The 18,374-nt window shown below is 38.7% G+C and overlaps 1 protein-coding gene across 4 annotated transcripts in view; it reads left to right on the forward strand.

Annotated features, from left to right (window-relative positions):
• Window positions 1-18,374, forward strand: part of SPAG17 (sperm associated antigen 17) — a 209,669-nt gene that overhangs the window by 147,139 nt on the left and 44,156 nt on the right. For all 4 annotated transcript variants that reach the window (XR_011438724.1, XM_001500885.5, XM_023641329.2 and 1 more), the window contains 3 exons: window positions 4,119-4,263; window positions 6,130-6,284; window positions 16,752-16,940. Coding sequence is in view for 3 of the 4 variants with exons in the window: in XM_001500885.5 (XP_001500935.1) it covers window positions 4,119-4,263; window positions 6,130-6,284; window positions 16,752-16,940 (489 nt within the window). In the remaining variant the exon portion in view is untranslated. The remainder of the gene's footprint in view (window positions 1-4,118; window positions 4,264-6,129; window positions 6,285-16,751; window positions 16,941-18,374) is intronic.

Here is an 18,374-nt window from a genome sequence, read left to right on the forward strand (position 1 = left end):
AGATGAGGAAATTGGGCCTCAGCAAGTTAAGTAGTGTGGTCAAGAGTAAACATCCAGGAAGTGCTGGAGCCAGGATTAGAACCAGTTGTTGTTGACCGCAAACTGGGCTCTTTCCATTCCTCGGCTAGTCCTCTAACATCTCATGCGGAGCTTTGCAGCACCCTCTGAATCTAAACAAGATGAAGAATTTCCTAGGTGCCTTAACTCTGGTTTCTGGACTTCCTACCCTTGTTTATAACCACGTGCTGCTGCTCAAAAGCAAAATGTCTGCTTATTATTGAGATAAATTACATTATCTAACCAAAAGTGTTTCCTTTCTTCTTCAGTCTACTTCTGAAATAATTTCATAGTCTCTTACCTGGTTTGCTAATTATCTTTTTTGTGAGACTCAAGGTACATAACATGTCAGGAAAGCTTTTTGATCACTCCAAATAATTCACTTTAATTCAGCCCCTGATATAGATTATTTGGCTTAATATGCAAATTTGACTACTATTTCTTAGTTAATAACTCTCAGTTTCTCTTATTAATACCTATCACCATTATGGAAGCATGAACCAACACCCAAGAGCCTGAATTCAAGCATGGATTAAACATCAGACACTTGACAGAATAGTAATAACAATAATAATAGTATTTACTGAGCACTTGCTGTGTACCAGGCAGACCCCGTTCTCGTACTAACTTTCCACAGATTTCATCATTTAATTCTCACAACAAACTGTTGTTGTTTGCATTTTACAGATGAGGCAACTAAGCTACAGAGAGGTTAAATAATTCTCCCAAGATCACACAGCAAGTGGTAGACTCAGAATGTGACCCCAAGGTTGCATCCAGATCCCACGTGTTTAACCACTATGCAAATAAGGGCCAAAAAAACTGCAAGATTATATGAAACAAAATTGAAAATGGACATTTTTTTCACATCTGACATGAAGTATCACATTTTAGAGGACTGACCTCATGGTGAGGCAGACCTGGGTTTGAACCTGAGCCACACTTCTCACTAGATGTATGATTTTGGAGAATTTTCTAATCTGAGTTTCATTATTCATAAAACGGAGATAATCATTATCTGAAATGGCTGGGAAGATTAATACTGGCTCCAGCACTATCAGGTGTTCAGTAAATATTCTTTTTTTTTTTAAGATTTTATTTTTTTCCTTTTTCTCCCCAAAGCCCCCCAGTACGTAGTTGTATCTTCTTCGTTGTGGGTCCTTCTAGTTGTGGCATGTGGGATGCTGCCTCAGTGTGGTTTGATCAGCAGTGCCATGTCCGCGCCCAGGATTTGAACCAACGAAACACTGGGCCACCTGCAGCGGAGCGTGCGAACTTAACCACTCGGCCACAAGGCCAGCCCCAGTAAATATTCTTGCTACTATGTTCTTACCACCACTGAGAATAATTATCATCCCACTCCATGGTAACCAGAAAATGTCAATGTTATGTGGTGCTATGAAATGTTTGAATAATTCTAAATGATAATGTGTAAATGTTGGGGCCGGCTCCGCTGCGGCGGCCCAGGGTTCGGACATGGCACCGCTCGTCAGGCCACGTTGAGGCGGCGTCCCACATCCCACAACTAGAAGGACGTGCAACTAAGATATACAACTGTGTACAGGTGGGGTTTGGGGAGATAAAGCAGAAAAAAAAAAAAAAGATTGGCAACAGTTGTTAGCCCAGGTGCCAATCTTACAAAATAATAATAATAATAATAATGTGTAAATATCTATACCAGACAAAGAGCTAGTATTAATCATTGTTAACTTGATGACCAAGTGTTAAGCACTTTACCAGCATCATCTCATTTAATCCACACACCATCCCTGAAGAAGATACTAGTGTTGGCTCCATTTTGCAGATGAGGAAACTAGAGCAAAGAGGTGTTAAGCAACTTGCCTAAGTCACCCAGCCATCGCGGAGCCAGGATTTGAACTCAGGCAGCTTAACTCCAGAGCTCACGCTCTCAACCAGGACCTGCTACAGCAGTATTTCTCATTATACACACCTGGCTAAGAGTGGCAATGATAAGAACCTAAAATAATGATCAACATGCATTTCTCTCTTCAATATAGTGATTTCTGCCTACCATAAAGAGAAAAGAAGGTAATTATCATCTGCTCCCAATAGCCCTAGACATTGAGTCAAAAAGTAGCTGGCAAACTCACTCTTACATCCACTCAGACTCTTCGGTGCAATATTGTCCTTTGCAGTTAGGACAGTACAAGTTAGAAAATACTCAGTAATTCAAATATGCATTATATAATTTGCAATACTATTGTTGCTGGCCAGACTCCAGAAGCAAACACTGAGATGGAATTTGGGGTGCAAGATATCTATTAGGGACCGTCTGTGAAAGGAAGGGAGGGAAGCATGAATTGGCAGAGGCAGAAGCTGAGCTGTGGAGCAGACCCGACAAAGCCTTGGTCAAACAGCAGGTGCTCAGTATCACCTGTCCCAATGTCCCACGTCTCGTAACAGGAACCAGATCGGTATACCCCACCTCATTTGGTCACTGGACGGAGCTGCCCTGAAATGATGTGAGTCAGGCAAAACATCCCACCACAGCTGAGGCAGACGCTGCAAGAGCTGAGAGCTGGAGGCTGTTTGCTGACTGTCCTCCTTACAGCTGGGGGCAAGTCCTTAAAGGGAGATCTGGGCTGTGCTTCTCCGTGTCTGCCACATCTACACACACACGCACAACTGGGGGTTCAGAGCTTCATTGCTAAACCATTTACCTACAGTCTTCAAGGGCCTGAAGCACTTGCCAGGACTGACGAGTTTTTTCTGATTCCTACTCTAGTCCACATACATAAAACCCTTCAGTACTTATTTGCCTCCCATGGGATAGAGGCTGGATTCCTTAGTAGTGCTTAAAGCCCTTCCCAGTTTGGTCCCTCACCTTCTGGCCTTGTGTCCCATCACTCTCCCCACTGCTTCCTGGGGTCCTTTGTGCCTGACATTCCTTTTACCCCTGCTGCTTCTCTGCGTCGACACACAAAATCCAAGCTCTGACACCGCCTCCTCAGAGGGGAAGCCAGACCACATCAGAAACCCTCACTGCAGTCAGTCCCTTGAATCGCTCCTTTAGCAACTTCTTTAATGACTGTCCTCCCTCTGGTCTGGAACTCTTAGAGGACAGGGATTGAAACTCTAGTCTTGTTCATCACTGTATCCCCGGCACCTATCATAGTTCGAAACACATAGCACCCCATAAATCTGCGTTAAGTTGGATTGCATTGGAATAGACCTGGAACATATGGGCCAACAAAGTGACCACGCTTGGTCTTCCTGTCTTGGATAATACAGCTATTTTCCTTCTCAAACTTTCTATCCATTTTCCACAGTGATACTCTCTGCCAGAACAGAAGGGATTACAGGTTAAAATTAACAATCAAATTAAGGGGACACAATAGGCTTTTATCTACGACTACATTTCCTTGGCTTTAGGGAGGGACACAAGACAGGAAATATAGCATGATCACTGCAGCATCCCCATCCAACTGGGAGGTCCAGCAACGACCCAGAGGCACAGCTTCTTTTCTCAAGTCCACACAGGGCATGTATGCAGCTGCAGACAGGAACGTGTGAATGCGTGGATCGACTAGACACAGAGAAGCCATAGCCACTGTTCCCCACCAATCTGCATGCTCTGTTCAGATGACATTAGGCCGAGACCTGCAAGCCAACTCACATCGCATGCAAGGCAGCCTCAGTGTGCTATCTTCTCTTAAACCTGTAGTTTTCAAGGACCTGGGATCATTTTCCCAGACAGACCTGGATCAGGCCAGTCCTGGTGTTAACATTTTGCTCACAAATAAATGACGATGGAAGGAGCATCAGTTTTGAAGTCAGACAGCCTTAGTCCAACACCAGCTCTGACACTTGCTGAGTGACCTTAAGCAAATTTCTGAACTTCTCTGAAGTCCAAAGTTCCTCTTCTATAAAATGAGGATATCATTGTCTGCCTCCCAGGATTGTTTTAAAGGTTAGATAGATCAAGTAGATGAGTAAAACTTTCACTTATAAATAAATAACAAGGATTTTGGTGGTATTCATCAGAGCATAAAAATAAACACACCTGACCAAATGGTCGTACTCTGCCTTTGTATGATCAGGTTATGACAACTCGAGAGGACAAGGTGATCATTGTTGAAAAGAAGGATGGTACTCGGATCGTGGATCATGCCGATGGTACCAGAATCACAACCTTTTATCAAGTTTATGAAGATCATATTATGCCTCCAGATGATCAAGAAATACGTAAGTTTTGTTTTTCAAATATGTGACTATTTTGTAAGTCTTTAGAATAAGATAAGTAGAAACGTTACTGATTTTTGAACACATAATAAGGACAAATAATTTTTTTAAGAACTCGATCAATCAAAGAAAACTCATGCAGTCCAAAGCTGGGCCTGTGAGACCCTTTTATTAGGATTTTTTTCCTCCACAGACATGGGAGTGATAACAGCTCTTGTTGGCTGATGGATGATAATAGTGCTTTTCCATTTTTACCACTAAAAAATACAGTCTGGATTGGTGATAACTAAAAGTCAATAATCATGACTCAACTGTCCTGGACATTAGCTCCTTAAGGAGTCTTATTTGCATAAATAGGTGACCTCAGATAGATCTTCTTTCAATTCCGAGCATGCCTCTCATTATCAGAAAGGTGGTGTGAGAGAAAAGCAAGCTGCAACTGCTTATTAACTAAAACCTGTTCAAAGGATCTAAAAGCCTACCACCCTTCCTAACCTAAATGTATACAAGACTTTTAAAGAAAAAACATTCCCTGACTACCTTTTCTTTAACTCCAGAGTGTATTTGTTCAGTGCATTAAAGGCTTCGTTGTCAAGTCAAGTGCAAATGAATTGCCAAGTGTGTGGAAAAAGAGGAAGCTTCATACCCTACTAGTTAGAGGGAAAATTAAAAGAGCCGCTGGGAGGACAATTTAACAATATCTTGTAAATTGAAAATGTCCGCTTCATATGCTGCACTAACTACTTCTGGGTATATATAGAAACACACTTTTTACACCTTTACACATTTGCACAAGGAAGCAGGTGCAGAGGTGCTACTTGAAACACCAAGTATAATATTAAAATATTGGGAAATCATAAATGTCCATCAACAGCAGAATAGAAAAATAAAATGCGGTATATTCTTACAAAGGAATGCCGTACCTCAGGGATATTGTGGGTTCAGTTTCAGACCACCGCAATAAAAACAAATGTCGCAATAAAGTGAGTCACACAAAGTTTTTGGTTTCCCAGTGCATATAAAAGTTATGTTTATACGAAACTGTAGTCTATTAAGTGTGCAATAGTATTATGTCTAAAAAGGCAATGTACGTACCTTAATTAAAAATACTTTATTGCTAAAAACTGTTAACCGTCTTCTGAGCCTTTAGTAAGTCGTGATGGTTTTGCTGGTGGAGGGTCTTGTGAAAAACACATTATCTGTGAGGTGCAATAAAGCGAAGCACAATAAAATGAGGCATGCCTGTATAGCAGGTAAAAGGAATGAAGTACACACACATTTGTATATACACACACGCATATATATCAAGATGGCTAGAGGTCTCAAAACAATGTTAAGTGAAAAAAAAAGATACATAGAGTAATATATAACACGCAAATTTAAAGCACAGAAAATATTATACATTGTTTTTGATACACATATTTAAGTAAAAGTATAAAAGTGGATTATGAGAGAAGGGAATAAACTCAGACATAAGGAGAAAAGTAAACTTCGACCTTATCTGTAATTTTTCTCATATGCATATTAAAAATGTTGAAGCAAATATGGCAAAATATTAACAACTGTAAATTAGTGGGTATATGGGTAGTTAAATTATATTTTATGCTTTTCTGGATGTTTTCAATTTCCCTAAATAAAAAGAAATACTGAGAATGAAACAGCACACTAAATTAAGTAAGAAGAGTTATTCTGGAAGAATTACTCTGCACTGACAGAGTAGACCACACTCCAGCCCCATGGAGTGAGTTCTCAGCCCTCAGTCTCGACTTCTGGTCCAGGCAGCAAGGAGACAGGAGCAAAACCAGCAGGCAGGCATGTTTCTCAGTGTGTGCTTCATATTGGATCTGCTTACCTTGTATTTGCTTGCAGCCGAACATCCTCAAACTCTCACCAGGCAGGTGAAGTGCATGCGCATAGAAAGCTCACACTATGCCACTGTCATCACCAACTGCGAGGACAGTAGCTGCTGTGCCACTTTTGGAGATGGGACGTCTATTATTGCAAAGCCACAGGGAACATACCAGGTAGGTATAGGGGGAAAATGAGGAGTGCCAAAGATAATTGTCTGTTTGACTAAGAAAACCCACTCATCTGTGGCAGGGAACATTCCTGCCATGTGGACGGCTGTTGCTCTCTTCTCTCATCTGATCTTAGAACACCCTCAGTCAATCTCACTCATTTCTCAATCTCTTTTTACTTATCCACCTTCTTTTTACAATCCTTTCCAGAAAAACATTGTCATGCTTCTCTTAAAATGCTTTGGTATTTTCGGATCAAGATTATAAACCAGATGTATCTGTTGGGGATCCTCTCTGTGGTAGGTGGTAGGCACTATGGGAGTTAGAGCACTCAGGTGATCTGGCCTGTGCTTATCAGAGCAGCTTCACCTCCTGCCACCTCTACCCTTGTTCTCATTCTCCCGTCCTTCCCACCTCCATCCATCCCCAGTCTACCTAATGTCCTCACAGGATGGGGGGAGCATTTGGTCTATGTGGTCCTGGGAGGGCAGCTCACCCAGCTGAAGCAAAGCCTTGTCCTTGGAGGGTCGGGGAGGAACACTGTTAGCGACTCCTCTATCTCCCAGCATTTTCCTATTAAACAAAACCAGCTGGTGTCAGCCTGCAGTCTCTTTAGGCTTAGAAGGATTTGCCTTCACCTTTCCACTTGCTGGAGAAAAGGCACAAGTGCCAGGATGTCACATATAATGTCACAGGATACTGAGAGCTCAAAGCCAGCAGATGATGGACAAAGACCTAAGTGACAAACATTTGTTACTGTGAAAGCTGCTGAATCCAGTTCATCCCTCCCATCTCTCCAGATAATGTTATCCTATTGCCTCTTCATCCAGTGTAGATTGTTAGGGGGCAAGGAAGGTGCTGAGAGTGAGAGATGAATGTGAAATGTTGCAGTTGGAGAAGGGGGGCTATTTTTCTTATATGGCATTCAGAATGTCCATTTTTTAGGTAGATTGACAGCATCCATATTCCAGTACTATGTGTCCTACTAGATATCATGAGAATCTCCTAAGGTTCTGTGATGAGGCCAGCTTTTGCCTTATTTTTTTCATAGCCCCAAACCCTAATGGTTATGACTATGGGGGTAAATGAATTTTAGCATCAAAGACAATTACCACTGAAGGAAAGGCCTTAGACAGAAAAAAGATCCAACTTGGAGACATATAGTGTCTGCCACTATTGTGTAGCCACCTGTTCCTTCCAGGTTTGCCAGTCTCCTGAGACTCAGCCCAAGAAAGGATCAGAAGTTTGACTGTTCCTGGTTGAGAAACACACAGACCCTAGTTCCCAACTAAAAACCAACAACAACAAAACTTCAAATAAGTTTACCAACACCTATTTTATGGTTTTATAGTTTAATAAAACTGAAAGATGACATTCAAAAATACCTTCGGCCCATCCTCTATTGGTTGGTCTTGACACATACTGTCATCACTTTCTCCCTCATCAGCGTGAGGACATGGGCAGTATGATGAGTGAGGCCGGATTTTAGGCAACATACTAAAAAGAGAGGTAGATCTCAGTATTGGCCACTATTGTACCTTGGCAGCACTAGAAAGATTAACCAAAACATCAAAGAGGAGGTGGGTATAAGAATTGTTATCCTCTAAGATTATAATGTGACAGAAGTGGATGTGGAACCATCCACCCAGCTGGAGGGTTTCAGGAAGACAAGATGACAAATAATGGGTCTGTTATCTTCCATGAGGGACCTTCTTCTGTCCCTGGTTCTAGGAACTGAAACAGGTTTCCATAGACCAGAAGACCTACTGTCTTTCTGGGAATGGTGTGTGTGTACGTATGCACTGGAATAAGCTTCTGACTACTCTTCCATGCCAGTCTGATCCAGGCTAAGTGATTCCTTACAGATACAGAAATGTAATAAGCATTCATAAGAATACTGCTGAAAAGGACTTCAAGAGTCCTTGTCTGTATCAGCGGTACCATAAACAAACATCTTCTAGTGGAGTGGCTCATCCTCTACTCAGTATGTGAAATCTGCTCTTTGGGAGAGGCAAATTTTATAGTAAACTCTGAACAGCATACGTATGTAAAATCATGAGAATTCCATTTGCCAAGTGGCTATCAGGTAAGTCAAAGACAATCTCTAGCAAAAAATACAGGTCATTGCTGTATTTGCTATGTTGAGTCTCTGGACTTCCACATCGATGTTTTTCCAGGTTAACTTCCTAGAAGGAAAGGCACCTCCTGTTTATCAGGTTTTCTTTTTGGCATTTCTACATGGTTACTTCACGTGGCCTATGGTATGTGTCTTAATTCTGGAAGTTACAGGCCATCTTTTTCTGTCCAGAGCAGCTTTTAGTAGGTTACAGATTAAATCTGCCAGTTTGGATCCATTTTGATGAGGACCCACGGAGGCTGGGAAAGTTGCAAATTTAACCAGCCACGACTGCCTACTCTAAAATGTGCCTGAAACCATACAAAGGCCTCAGAATTAGCCAAGGTCCAATGGAGTTCTCTTGGCCTGGGGTATGGTAAAGAGTCAATCTGAGAGACTTTCCGACTGGTGGAGTAAAGACCTCCGAAAATCCACTTCTCCCTAAAAACAACTAGAAAACTGGAAAAAATTTCAAAATCAACTTCTTCAGAACTCTGGAAATTAGTGAAAGGATTACAATAATCTGAAGATCTTTTTATTTAAAGAAAAATTTTAAAAAGACTGAGTCTTAGGAAAAACAGCAAGATTCATGGTGATTTCACTTGACATATTCTCGTCCCTTCCCCCAGCTCCTTGGTAGCCTTGAAAATGAACACGCTCACATCCGTGATAGCAATGAAAACCAGAACACCAGCAGCCATTGAGAGAGAAAGAATAGATTTAGAGCTCCCCAAAACTCCCATCACAATATATTGTCATTGTTTGACCAGAAGAAACCCCCATTCATAGGGCTTGTCTTCCTTTGATCTGAATCTGACCTTACTCACTACAAACAGCCTTTTCCCCAAACAGAGGTGCATATTTAATATTACAGCTGCCTGAGGTTGCAATAACAAAGAACAGGCTGAACAAAAAATCTAAAAGGAAAGGTTGGGGAATGAGAAGTCCATAGGGGACTTTGAAAAGCTCTGACATAGAGCCTGGAATCTAGAAAGCCACATTCATATGCTGGGCTGTGTGCAGGCCCAGAAGATAACTCAGAAAGCCCTAATCTCTCACTCTTGCTGATGAAGGGGCTCTGCACAAGCAGAGAGAGAAGGCTAAGGTTATCACCTTATAAACTTCCTGCTGGAGCTTTAAAAAAATACCCCAACATGCAAAAAGAGCCCTCTGTGCAGAGGCTGAAAGACCTGTTAGTTTAAAGTGTTTAAGGAAATCTCTGGCCCATTATAAGCAGGCCACTAAGCTAACCAGACATGTCAGTGCCCACACATGACAATAAATATAAACTTTAAAGAATTAGTTAAGGAAAATCACTAAACAAACAAACAGCAACAACAATAACAAGCCCTGGGACAGGGATCTAATTTACAGAGTTGTACTTTATACTACTTAAAATCTCCAGTTTTCAACAAAAAATTATGAGACATCAAAAAAAAAAAAAGGAAATTATGTCCCATAAAGAGGGACATGAAGGGAGGAAGTCACCAAAAGAAACCGTCCCTCAGGAAACCCAGATTTTGCACTTAGTAGACAAAGAATTTAAGTCAGCTATTATAATATGTTGAAAAAACCTAAGGGAAATCCTGTGTACAGACCTAAAGCAGAGTGTGAGAATGATGCTTCACCAGGTATGGAATATCAATACATACAAATTGTAACCAAAAAAAAAGAACCAAATAGAAATTCTGGAGCTGGAATGCACAATAACTGTAATAGAAAATTCACTAGAAAGGCTCAATATCAAATTTTAGCCAGCAAAGGAAAGAATCAGATAACTTGAAAATAGGTCAATTGCAAATAACCATTCTGAGCAAGAGAAAGAAAAATGAATGAGGGGAAATGAACAGAGCCTCAAAGACCCCTGGGGTACCATCAGGCATACTAACATATGCCTAATGAAAGTCTGAGAAGGAAAAGAAGGAAGGGCAGAAAGAATATTTGAAGAAATAGTGCCTTAATATTTTCCAAATTTGATTAAAACAATCTAAACATGCAAGAATCTCAACAAATTTCCAGTAGAATAAAGTCAAAGAGATCCACACCTAGACACATTATAATCAAAATGGCTAGGGCCAAAGACGAAGAAAGAGTCTTGAAAGCAGCAAGAGAAAAGAGACTCATTACATATGAGGAATCTCCAATAAGATTAACAGCTGATTTCTCATCAGAAGCTACTGCATCCAGAAGACAGTGAGATGACATATTCAAAGTGCTTTTAAGAGAGACCATCAACCAAGAACCCCTTATTCAGCAAAATTATTCTTCTAAAATGAAGAAGAAATTAAGGTATTCCCAGATGGACAAAAACTGAGAGAATTCATTTCTTTTATACATGCCCTACAAGAAATACTAAAAAGACTGCTTCAGGCTGAAATGAAAGGACATTACACAGTAACTCAAATAGACTCAGAGACATAAAGAGCATTACTAAAAGTAACTGCATGGGTAAATGTAAAAGATATATGTGTATTTTTTGTTTGTGGCTCTTTTTTTAATTTAAAATACAACTACACAAAGCAACAATTATAAAAGTGTATTTATGTACTTATAATGTCTAAAGATATTATTTTTTTAAAAAAGATTTTATTTTTTTCCTTTTTCTCCCCAAAGCCTCCTGGTCCATAGTTGTATATTCTTCATTGTGGGTCCCTCCAGCTGTGGCACGTGGGACGCTGCCTCAGTGTGGCTTGATGAGCAGTGCCCTGTCCGTGCCCAGGATTCGAACCAATGAAACACTGGGCCACCTGCAGTGGAGCGTGCGAACTTAACCACTCGGCCATGGGGCCAGCCCCTAAAGATGCAATTTTTTGACAATAGTAACACAAGGAGGGGGAAGGACTAGAGCTATATAGGATCAAAGATTTTATATAATTTTTTTTTAAAGACTGGCATCTAAGCTAACATCTGTTGCCAATCTTCTCTTATTTTTTTTTCTTCTTCTTCTCCTGAAAGCCCACCAGTACATAGATGTATATTCTAGTTGTAGGTCCTTCTGGTTGTACTATGTGGGATGCCACCTCAGTGTGGCTTGATAAGTGATGCATGTCCACACCCAGGATCCAAACTGGCAAAACCCCAGGTCACCAAAGCAGAGCACACAAACCCGAACACTTGGCCATGAGGCCAGCCCCATAATCTTACATAATATTGAAGTTAAGTTAGTATTAATCTAATCTAGATAGTTATAAATGAAGATATTATTTGTAATTCTAAAGAAACACTAAGAAAGCTACTCAAAAATACATAGTAAAAGAAACAACAGGGAATTAAAATGGCACACTAGAAAATTTCTATTTAAAACAAAAGAAGGCAATAACAAATGGAGGAGAAAAGAGACATAAGACATCTAGAAAACAAATAGAAAATTAGAAGGTGTAAATCTGACCTTATCAGTAATTACCTTAAATATAAATGGATTAAACAATCTAATCCAAAGGAAGATATTGGAAGAATGAATTAAAAAGGATAATCCAGGGGACTGGCCCAGTGGCATAGTGGTTAAGTTCGCACACTCTGCTTTGGTGGCCCAGGGTTTCCAGGTTCAGATCCCAGGCATGAACCTACACACTGCTCATCAAGCCGTGCTGTGGTGGTGTCCACATACAAAATAGAGGAAGAATGGCACAGATGTTAGGTCAGCAACAATCTTCCTCAAGCAAAAAGAGGAAGATTGGCAACAGATGTTAGCTCAGGGATGATCTTCCACACCAAAAAAAACACGCATGATCCAACTGTATGTTGTTGACAAGAGATGCACTCTACAGCCAAAGACAGACTTAGGTTGAAAGGAAAAGGGTGAAAAAAGATATCCCAGTAATAAGTAACTGAAAGGAAACTAGAGTGGCTATACTAATATCAGACAATATAGACTTTACAACAAACTGTTACCAGAGACAAAGAGGATATGTTATAATAATAAAAAGATTACTCTATCAAGAAGACGTAACAATCATAAACACGTTATGCACCTAACAACAGAGCCCCCAAACACGTGAGTATTTCCAGAGTTGTGCATTATACAATTTAAAATGTCCAGTTTTAAATAGTAAACACAAAAGGAGAAATAGATAATTCAACAATAATATTTAGAGGCTTTAGTACCTCACTTTCAGTAATGAATAGAACAATAGAAAATATGAACAAGAAAATAAAAGACAAACAGCAGAATAAACCAACTAGACCTACTAGACATCAATAGAACACTCCACTCAACAACAGAGTACATTATTCTCAAGTATGCATGGAACATTCTCCAGGAAAGACATGTGTTACACTACAAAACAGGTCTCAGTAGATGTAAAAGGATCAAAATCATACAAAATATGTTCTCCCACCACAATGGAATGAAATTAAACATCAATAACAAAAGGAAGTTTGGGAAATTGACAAATATGTGAAAATCAATACAAAGAAGAAATCACAAGGAAATTAGAAAATACTTTGAGATGACTGAAAATAAAACCTTAATATGCCAAAACTTATGGGATACAGCAAAAGCAATAAATAGAGAGAAATTTATATCTTCAAATGCCTATATTAAAAAAAGAAGATCTCAAATCAATAACAACTTTCTACCCTAAGAAACTAGAATAAAGAAGGAAAACTAAACCCAAAGCAAGCATATGGAAGTAAATAGTTAAGATTAGAGCAGAAATAAATCAAACAAAGAATATAAAACAATCAACAAAATCAACAAAACCAGAAGTTGGTTCTTTGAAAAGATCAACAAAATTAACAAAACTTTAGCTCGACTTATCAAGAGGAGAGATAGAGAGAGAGAGAGAGAAGGAGAGAGAGAAAGAGGAGACTGAAATTACTAACATTACAAATGAAAGAGAAGACACTACTACCAAACTTACAGAAAGAAAAAGGATTATAAAGGAATACTATGAACAATTATATATCAACAAATTAGATAACATAGATGAAATCGATGAATTTCTGGAAAGGCACAAACTACTAAACCTGACTTAAGAAGAAATAGAAAATAAGAATAGACCTATAACAAGTAAAGAAATTCAATTAGTAATTTTAAAACTTAGCATACAGCCAAGCCCAGGCCCAGATGGCTTGACTGGGGAATTCTATCAAACATTTATGAAAGAATTAACATTGAACAATCCTTCACATACTCTTCCAAAATATAGAAGAGGAGGGAACATTTCCCAACTATTTCTGTCAGACCAGTATTACCCTGATACCACAACCAGACAAAGTCATCACAATAAAAGAAAACTCCAGACCAATATCTCTTATGAAGACGAATGCATCTCCACAGGAAAGCTCTAGCCAACTGAATTCAGCAACATATAAAAAAGATTATACACCATCACCAAGTGGGATTTATCCCAGGAATAAAAGGTTGGTTCAAGATGCAAAAATCAATCAGTATAATCTACCATATTAATAGAGTAAAGGACAAAAACCACATGATTACCTAAATAGACTCAGAAAAAGCATTTGAAAAAATTTAACACCCTTTCACGATTAAAAAAAAAACCCTCGATACAGTAGGAATAGAAAGAAACTTTGAAGTTCAACCTGATAAAGGGCGTCTACAAAATACCCAAGCTAACAAACAGCATCCTTACTGGTCAAAGACTGAAAGCTTTCCCCCTAAGATCAGGAATAGGACAAAGATGTTTGCTTTCACCATTTCAACTAGACCTTGTACTGAAAGCTCTAGCCGGGGCTATTAGACAATAAAAGTAAATAAAATACAAGCAGATTGGAAAAGAAGAATTAAAACTCTTTTCATAGATGATATAATCTTGTATTTAGAAAATTCTAAGGAATACAGCTTACCAGAAATGTACAATGTGCACATACGCTAATAAAAATGTTCAGCAAGGTTGCAAGATATAAGACCAATATAAAAAAATCAATTGTATTTCTATACGTTAACAATGAACAATTCAAAACTGAAATGAAGAAAATAATTCCATTTAAAATAGCATGAAAGGGGCCGGCGTGGTGGCGCAGTGGTTAAGTGCACATGTTCCGCTTTGGTGGCCCGGGGTTCACCATTTTGGATCCCGGGTGCAGACATGGCACCGCTTGGCATGCCATGCTGTGGTAGGTGTCCCACATATGAAGTGGAGGAGGATGGGCACGGATGTTAGCTCAGGGCCAGTCTTCCTCAGCAAAAAAAGAGGAGGATTGGCAGCAGTTAGCTCAGGGCTAATCTTCCTCAAAAAAGAAATGAATGAATTAATTAATTAATTAAATAAAATAGCATGAAAAAGAATAAAATACTTAAGAATAAATTTAATGAAAGAAGTACAAGAGTTGTACACTGAAAACTGCAAAACATCACTGAAAGAAATTAAAGAAGACCCAATAAATAAAAAGATATCATATGTTAAGTTTATGGAAAACATAATATTGTTAAGACGGCAGTACTCTCTACATTTCCTATCAACATCCCAGCTGCCTTTTTTGCCAAAATTGATAAGGTGATACTAAAATTCTTTTGTAAATTCAAGGCACCCAGAAGAGTCAAGATAATCTTGAAAAAGAAGAACAAAGTTGAGTGACTCGCACTTCCTAATTTCAAAACTTAGTACAAAGCTACAGTAAACAAGACAGTGTGGTACTAGAATAAGGATAAATGTATACATTAATGGAGTCGAATTTAGAATTTGTTTATCATCAACTTATGGTCAATAAATTTCTTACAAACATGCCAAGACAGTTCAATGGGGAAACGAATAGTCTGTCAACAAATGGTGAATAAAGTTGGACCCCAACCTCACAACATACACAGCAATGAACTCAAAAGCAGCAAGGATTTAATTGTAAAAGTTCAAACCATAAAACTCCTAGAAGAAAACATAGGTGCAAATCTTCCTGTCCATGGATTTGGCAATGGTTTCTTAGATATGATGCCAAAAAGATGTGACACAAGCTTTGTCAAAATAAAAAAGGTTTGTGCTTAAAAAGACATCACCAATAAAGTGAAATGACAACCTACAGAATGGAAGACATTATTTATAAATTGTATATCTGATAATAGTGTAGCATCGAGAATATATAAAAAAATTACACAACTCAACAATAAAGACTAATGACCTAATTTTTTAAATGGGCAAAGGATTTGAAAAGATGTTACTCCAAAGAAGATATGCACATGGCAAATAAGCATATGAAAATATGCTCAACATCACTAGTCATTAGGGAGATGCAAATCAAACTACAATGAGATACCACTTCCCACCCACTAAAAAGACTGGAATAAAAAAAGCTAGACAATAAGAAGTTTTAGTTAGGATATGGAGACACTGAAGCCTCATGCCTTGCTGATGGGAATGTATAATGGGGCAGTCACTTTGGAAAACAGTTTGGCAGTTCCTCAACAGGTTAAAAATAGGGTTATCATATGACCCAGCAATTCCACTTCTAGGTAGATAGGCAAGGGAAATTAAAACATACATCCACACGAAAACTTGTGCACAAATGTTGACAGCAGCATTTTTAATAATAGCAAGATTGTGAAAACAACCCAAACGTCCATCAACTCATGAATAAACAAAATTTGATATATCCATACAATAGAATATTATTCATCCATAAAAAAGAATGAAGTATTGATACATGCTACAACATGGATGAATCTTGAAAACATTATACTAAGTGAAAGAATCCAGACATAAGAGGCCACATATTGCGTGCTTCCATTTATAGGAAATGTTCAGAATAGTCAAATCTGTAGACACAGCAGATCAGTGACTGCTAACGGCTAGGAGTAGCAGTGATGCACATTGACTGCCAATAACATCAGGGTTTCTTTTTTGGATGATGAAAATGTTCTGGAATTAGTGATACTATTTGCACAAATTTTGGAGTATACCAAAATCCCTGAATATACACTTTAATGAGTGAATTTATGGCATGTGAATTGTATCTCAAAACAGAGTCTATCTGAACCAGAAGTCATTACACAAAATCTTACCTAAGGACTGTGTCAGCCACCAGAGAAATGAGGACAAATAAAAGCATCTGTCCCATAGCTTTGGACCTCTTGAGGATGCTTCTTGCCCAAGAACATAAAGGATTCCAAACATTTTGAATAGAGCCAAGTGTGTTTGCTTCAGTTAAGATATATTTTTATCATTTTATATCAAATATCCAAAATAAGAAGGCACAAGGCAATTACTTGGAAGAGATATTGAAATGAGTAGATAAAATATGAGGACACAGGAGAAATTATGTCCTCTCTTGGGTCATGTTTTCTCCCTGGAAAAACAGCTTGTGGCTGAGATCTATGGATAATTTTTCTCCTAAAATGATTTTCCAAATCTCTCAAATTGAACAAGAAATTTTTAATAATTCCTCTCTTTCTGTTACCCTTTCAGGTGTTACCTTCAAACAAAGGCTGTCTTCATATTGATAGAGACTGTTCAGCTGTATATTACCATGAATCCAGCAGTGATATATACCATCCTTTCCAAAAACGTGAGCAGCTGAGAGCTAGCAGGTACATCATGAAGCACACGTCAGAGGTTCTCTGTGAAGTCCTGGATCCTGAGGGAAACACCTTTCAGGTAAAGTACATCATTAGTATAGAGAGAGGCTGTGGCTTTGCTTTTGAGATAGTTCACACTAGAGGATCTTCCATGTAGCTTATCTTAGCTGCCTTGGGATTAGTTATCCACTTACTGTGAATATTTTGGGCAAGCAGTAATGAGTGTCAATGTCTTTGATTCTTAAGTGTACTTCCATGGGGGATAGCAAGCCCAACACTTGGGATGGTAGAAATGTTAAAACCAAATAAATAATTAGAACAAAAGGCAAAAAAACATTACTAAACATCGAAAAAGTAATGCCAATGAAAAGGAGTGATATAAGAATGGTCTGTATCCAGGTTAAAATGAAAACAAATACATGGGGCAGCAGGCAAGTCTGTTTGACTAGGCAGAGAATCTATGGTGAGAAGTATCATTTAGAGAGGGTTCCAGTAGGGTTGAAGATGGGGAGACCAGAAGCCTGGAGACATGCTTAGCGATTCGATTGATGGTAGAGCTCTATCTTCTGTTTCTCTGTCCTTCAACACAACTATCCTCTTACCTCTAGGCCAGGCTTTGGCAAACCATGGCCACTTGTTTATATAGGCTATGAGCTAAAAATGACTTTTACATTTTTAAATGGTTGGAAAAAATCAAAAGTAGAAGAATATGCCATGACATAAAAATTATAGGAAATTCAAATTTCAGTGTTGTTGTATAGTTATATTGGAACACAGTCATTGTCATTTGTTTACATATTGTCTGTGGCTGCTTTTGCATATAATGACAGAGTTAAGTAGTTGCAACAAGAGACTGTATGACCTACAAACCCTAAAATATTTACTATCTGGCTCTTGACAAAAAAGGTTTGCCAACCTCTGCTCTAGGCACTTATCCTTTTTTTTTACTCCTTACCCAACAGTGGAATTTCGTGTATCGGCTAGCTGGTAGTGAAGTTATTTGTCAGATTTAGAACCATCCTTTGTATGGAATACCTGGCTTTCTTTGAGTATGCAGACAAGCCCTGATCCAGCTTATTTTTTCTGTGTTAGGTAAATGAGACTCTTTATAGCCTGAGTTCAGGCTGCTAATAAATTTCAATTTACAGTGAATTGAAATAGAAACGTAAAGCCCCAAACCCTCTAGATTGAAACACGTGGGTCATCCAGGCCAAGCATTCTTCTAAGCATTGATGGTCTTTTGGGGCATCCCCTTCACTGGTCTTTCAACCCAAACCATACTTCTTCCTGGAGAGACTCATGCCTTATCTAGACAGTAGTAATGGCTAAAACATTTCTTCTCACATTAATTCTAAATCTGTTTCCCTAGATAGTCTATTCATGGAATTGCAAAATATAACCTCTTCCATACTGTATCATTCTTTTAATATTTCAAGACAAATATCACATGAGTATCCTTTCCTTCGTATTTAAATTCCCACTTCCTTGAACTAATCTTCAGAAGAGAAAGTTT

The sequence above is a fragment of the Equus caballus genome, chromosome 5 (genome assembly GCF_041296265.1).
Source record: "Equus caballus isolate H_3958 breed thoroughbred chromosome 5, TB-T2T, whole genome shotgun sequence".
NCBI classification, from domain to species: Eukaryota; Metazoa; Chordata; class Mammalia; order Perissodactyla; family Equidae; genus Equus; species Equus caballus.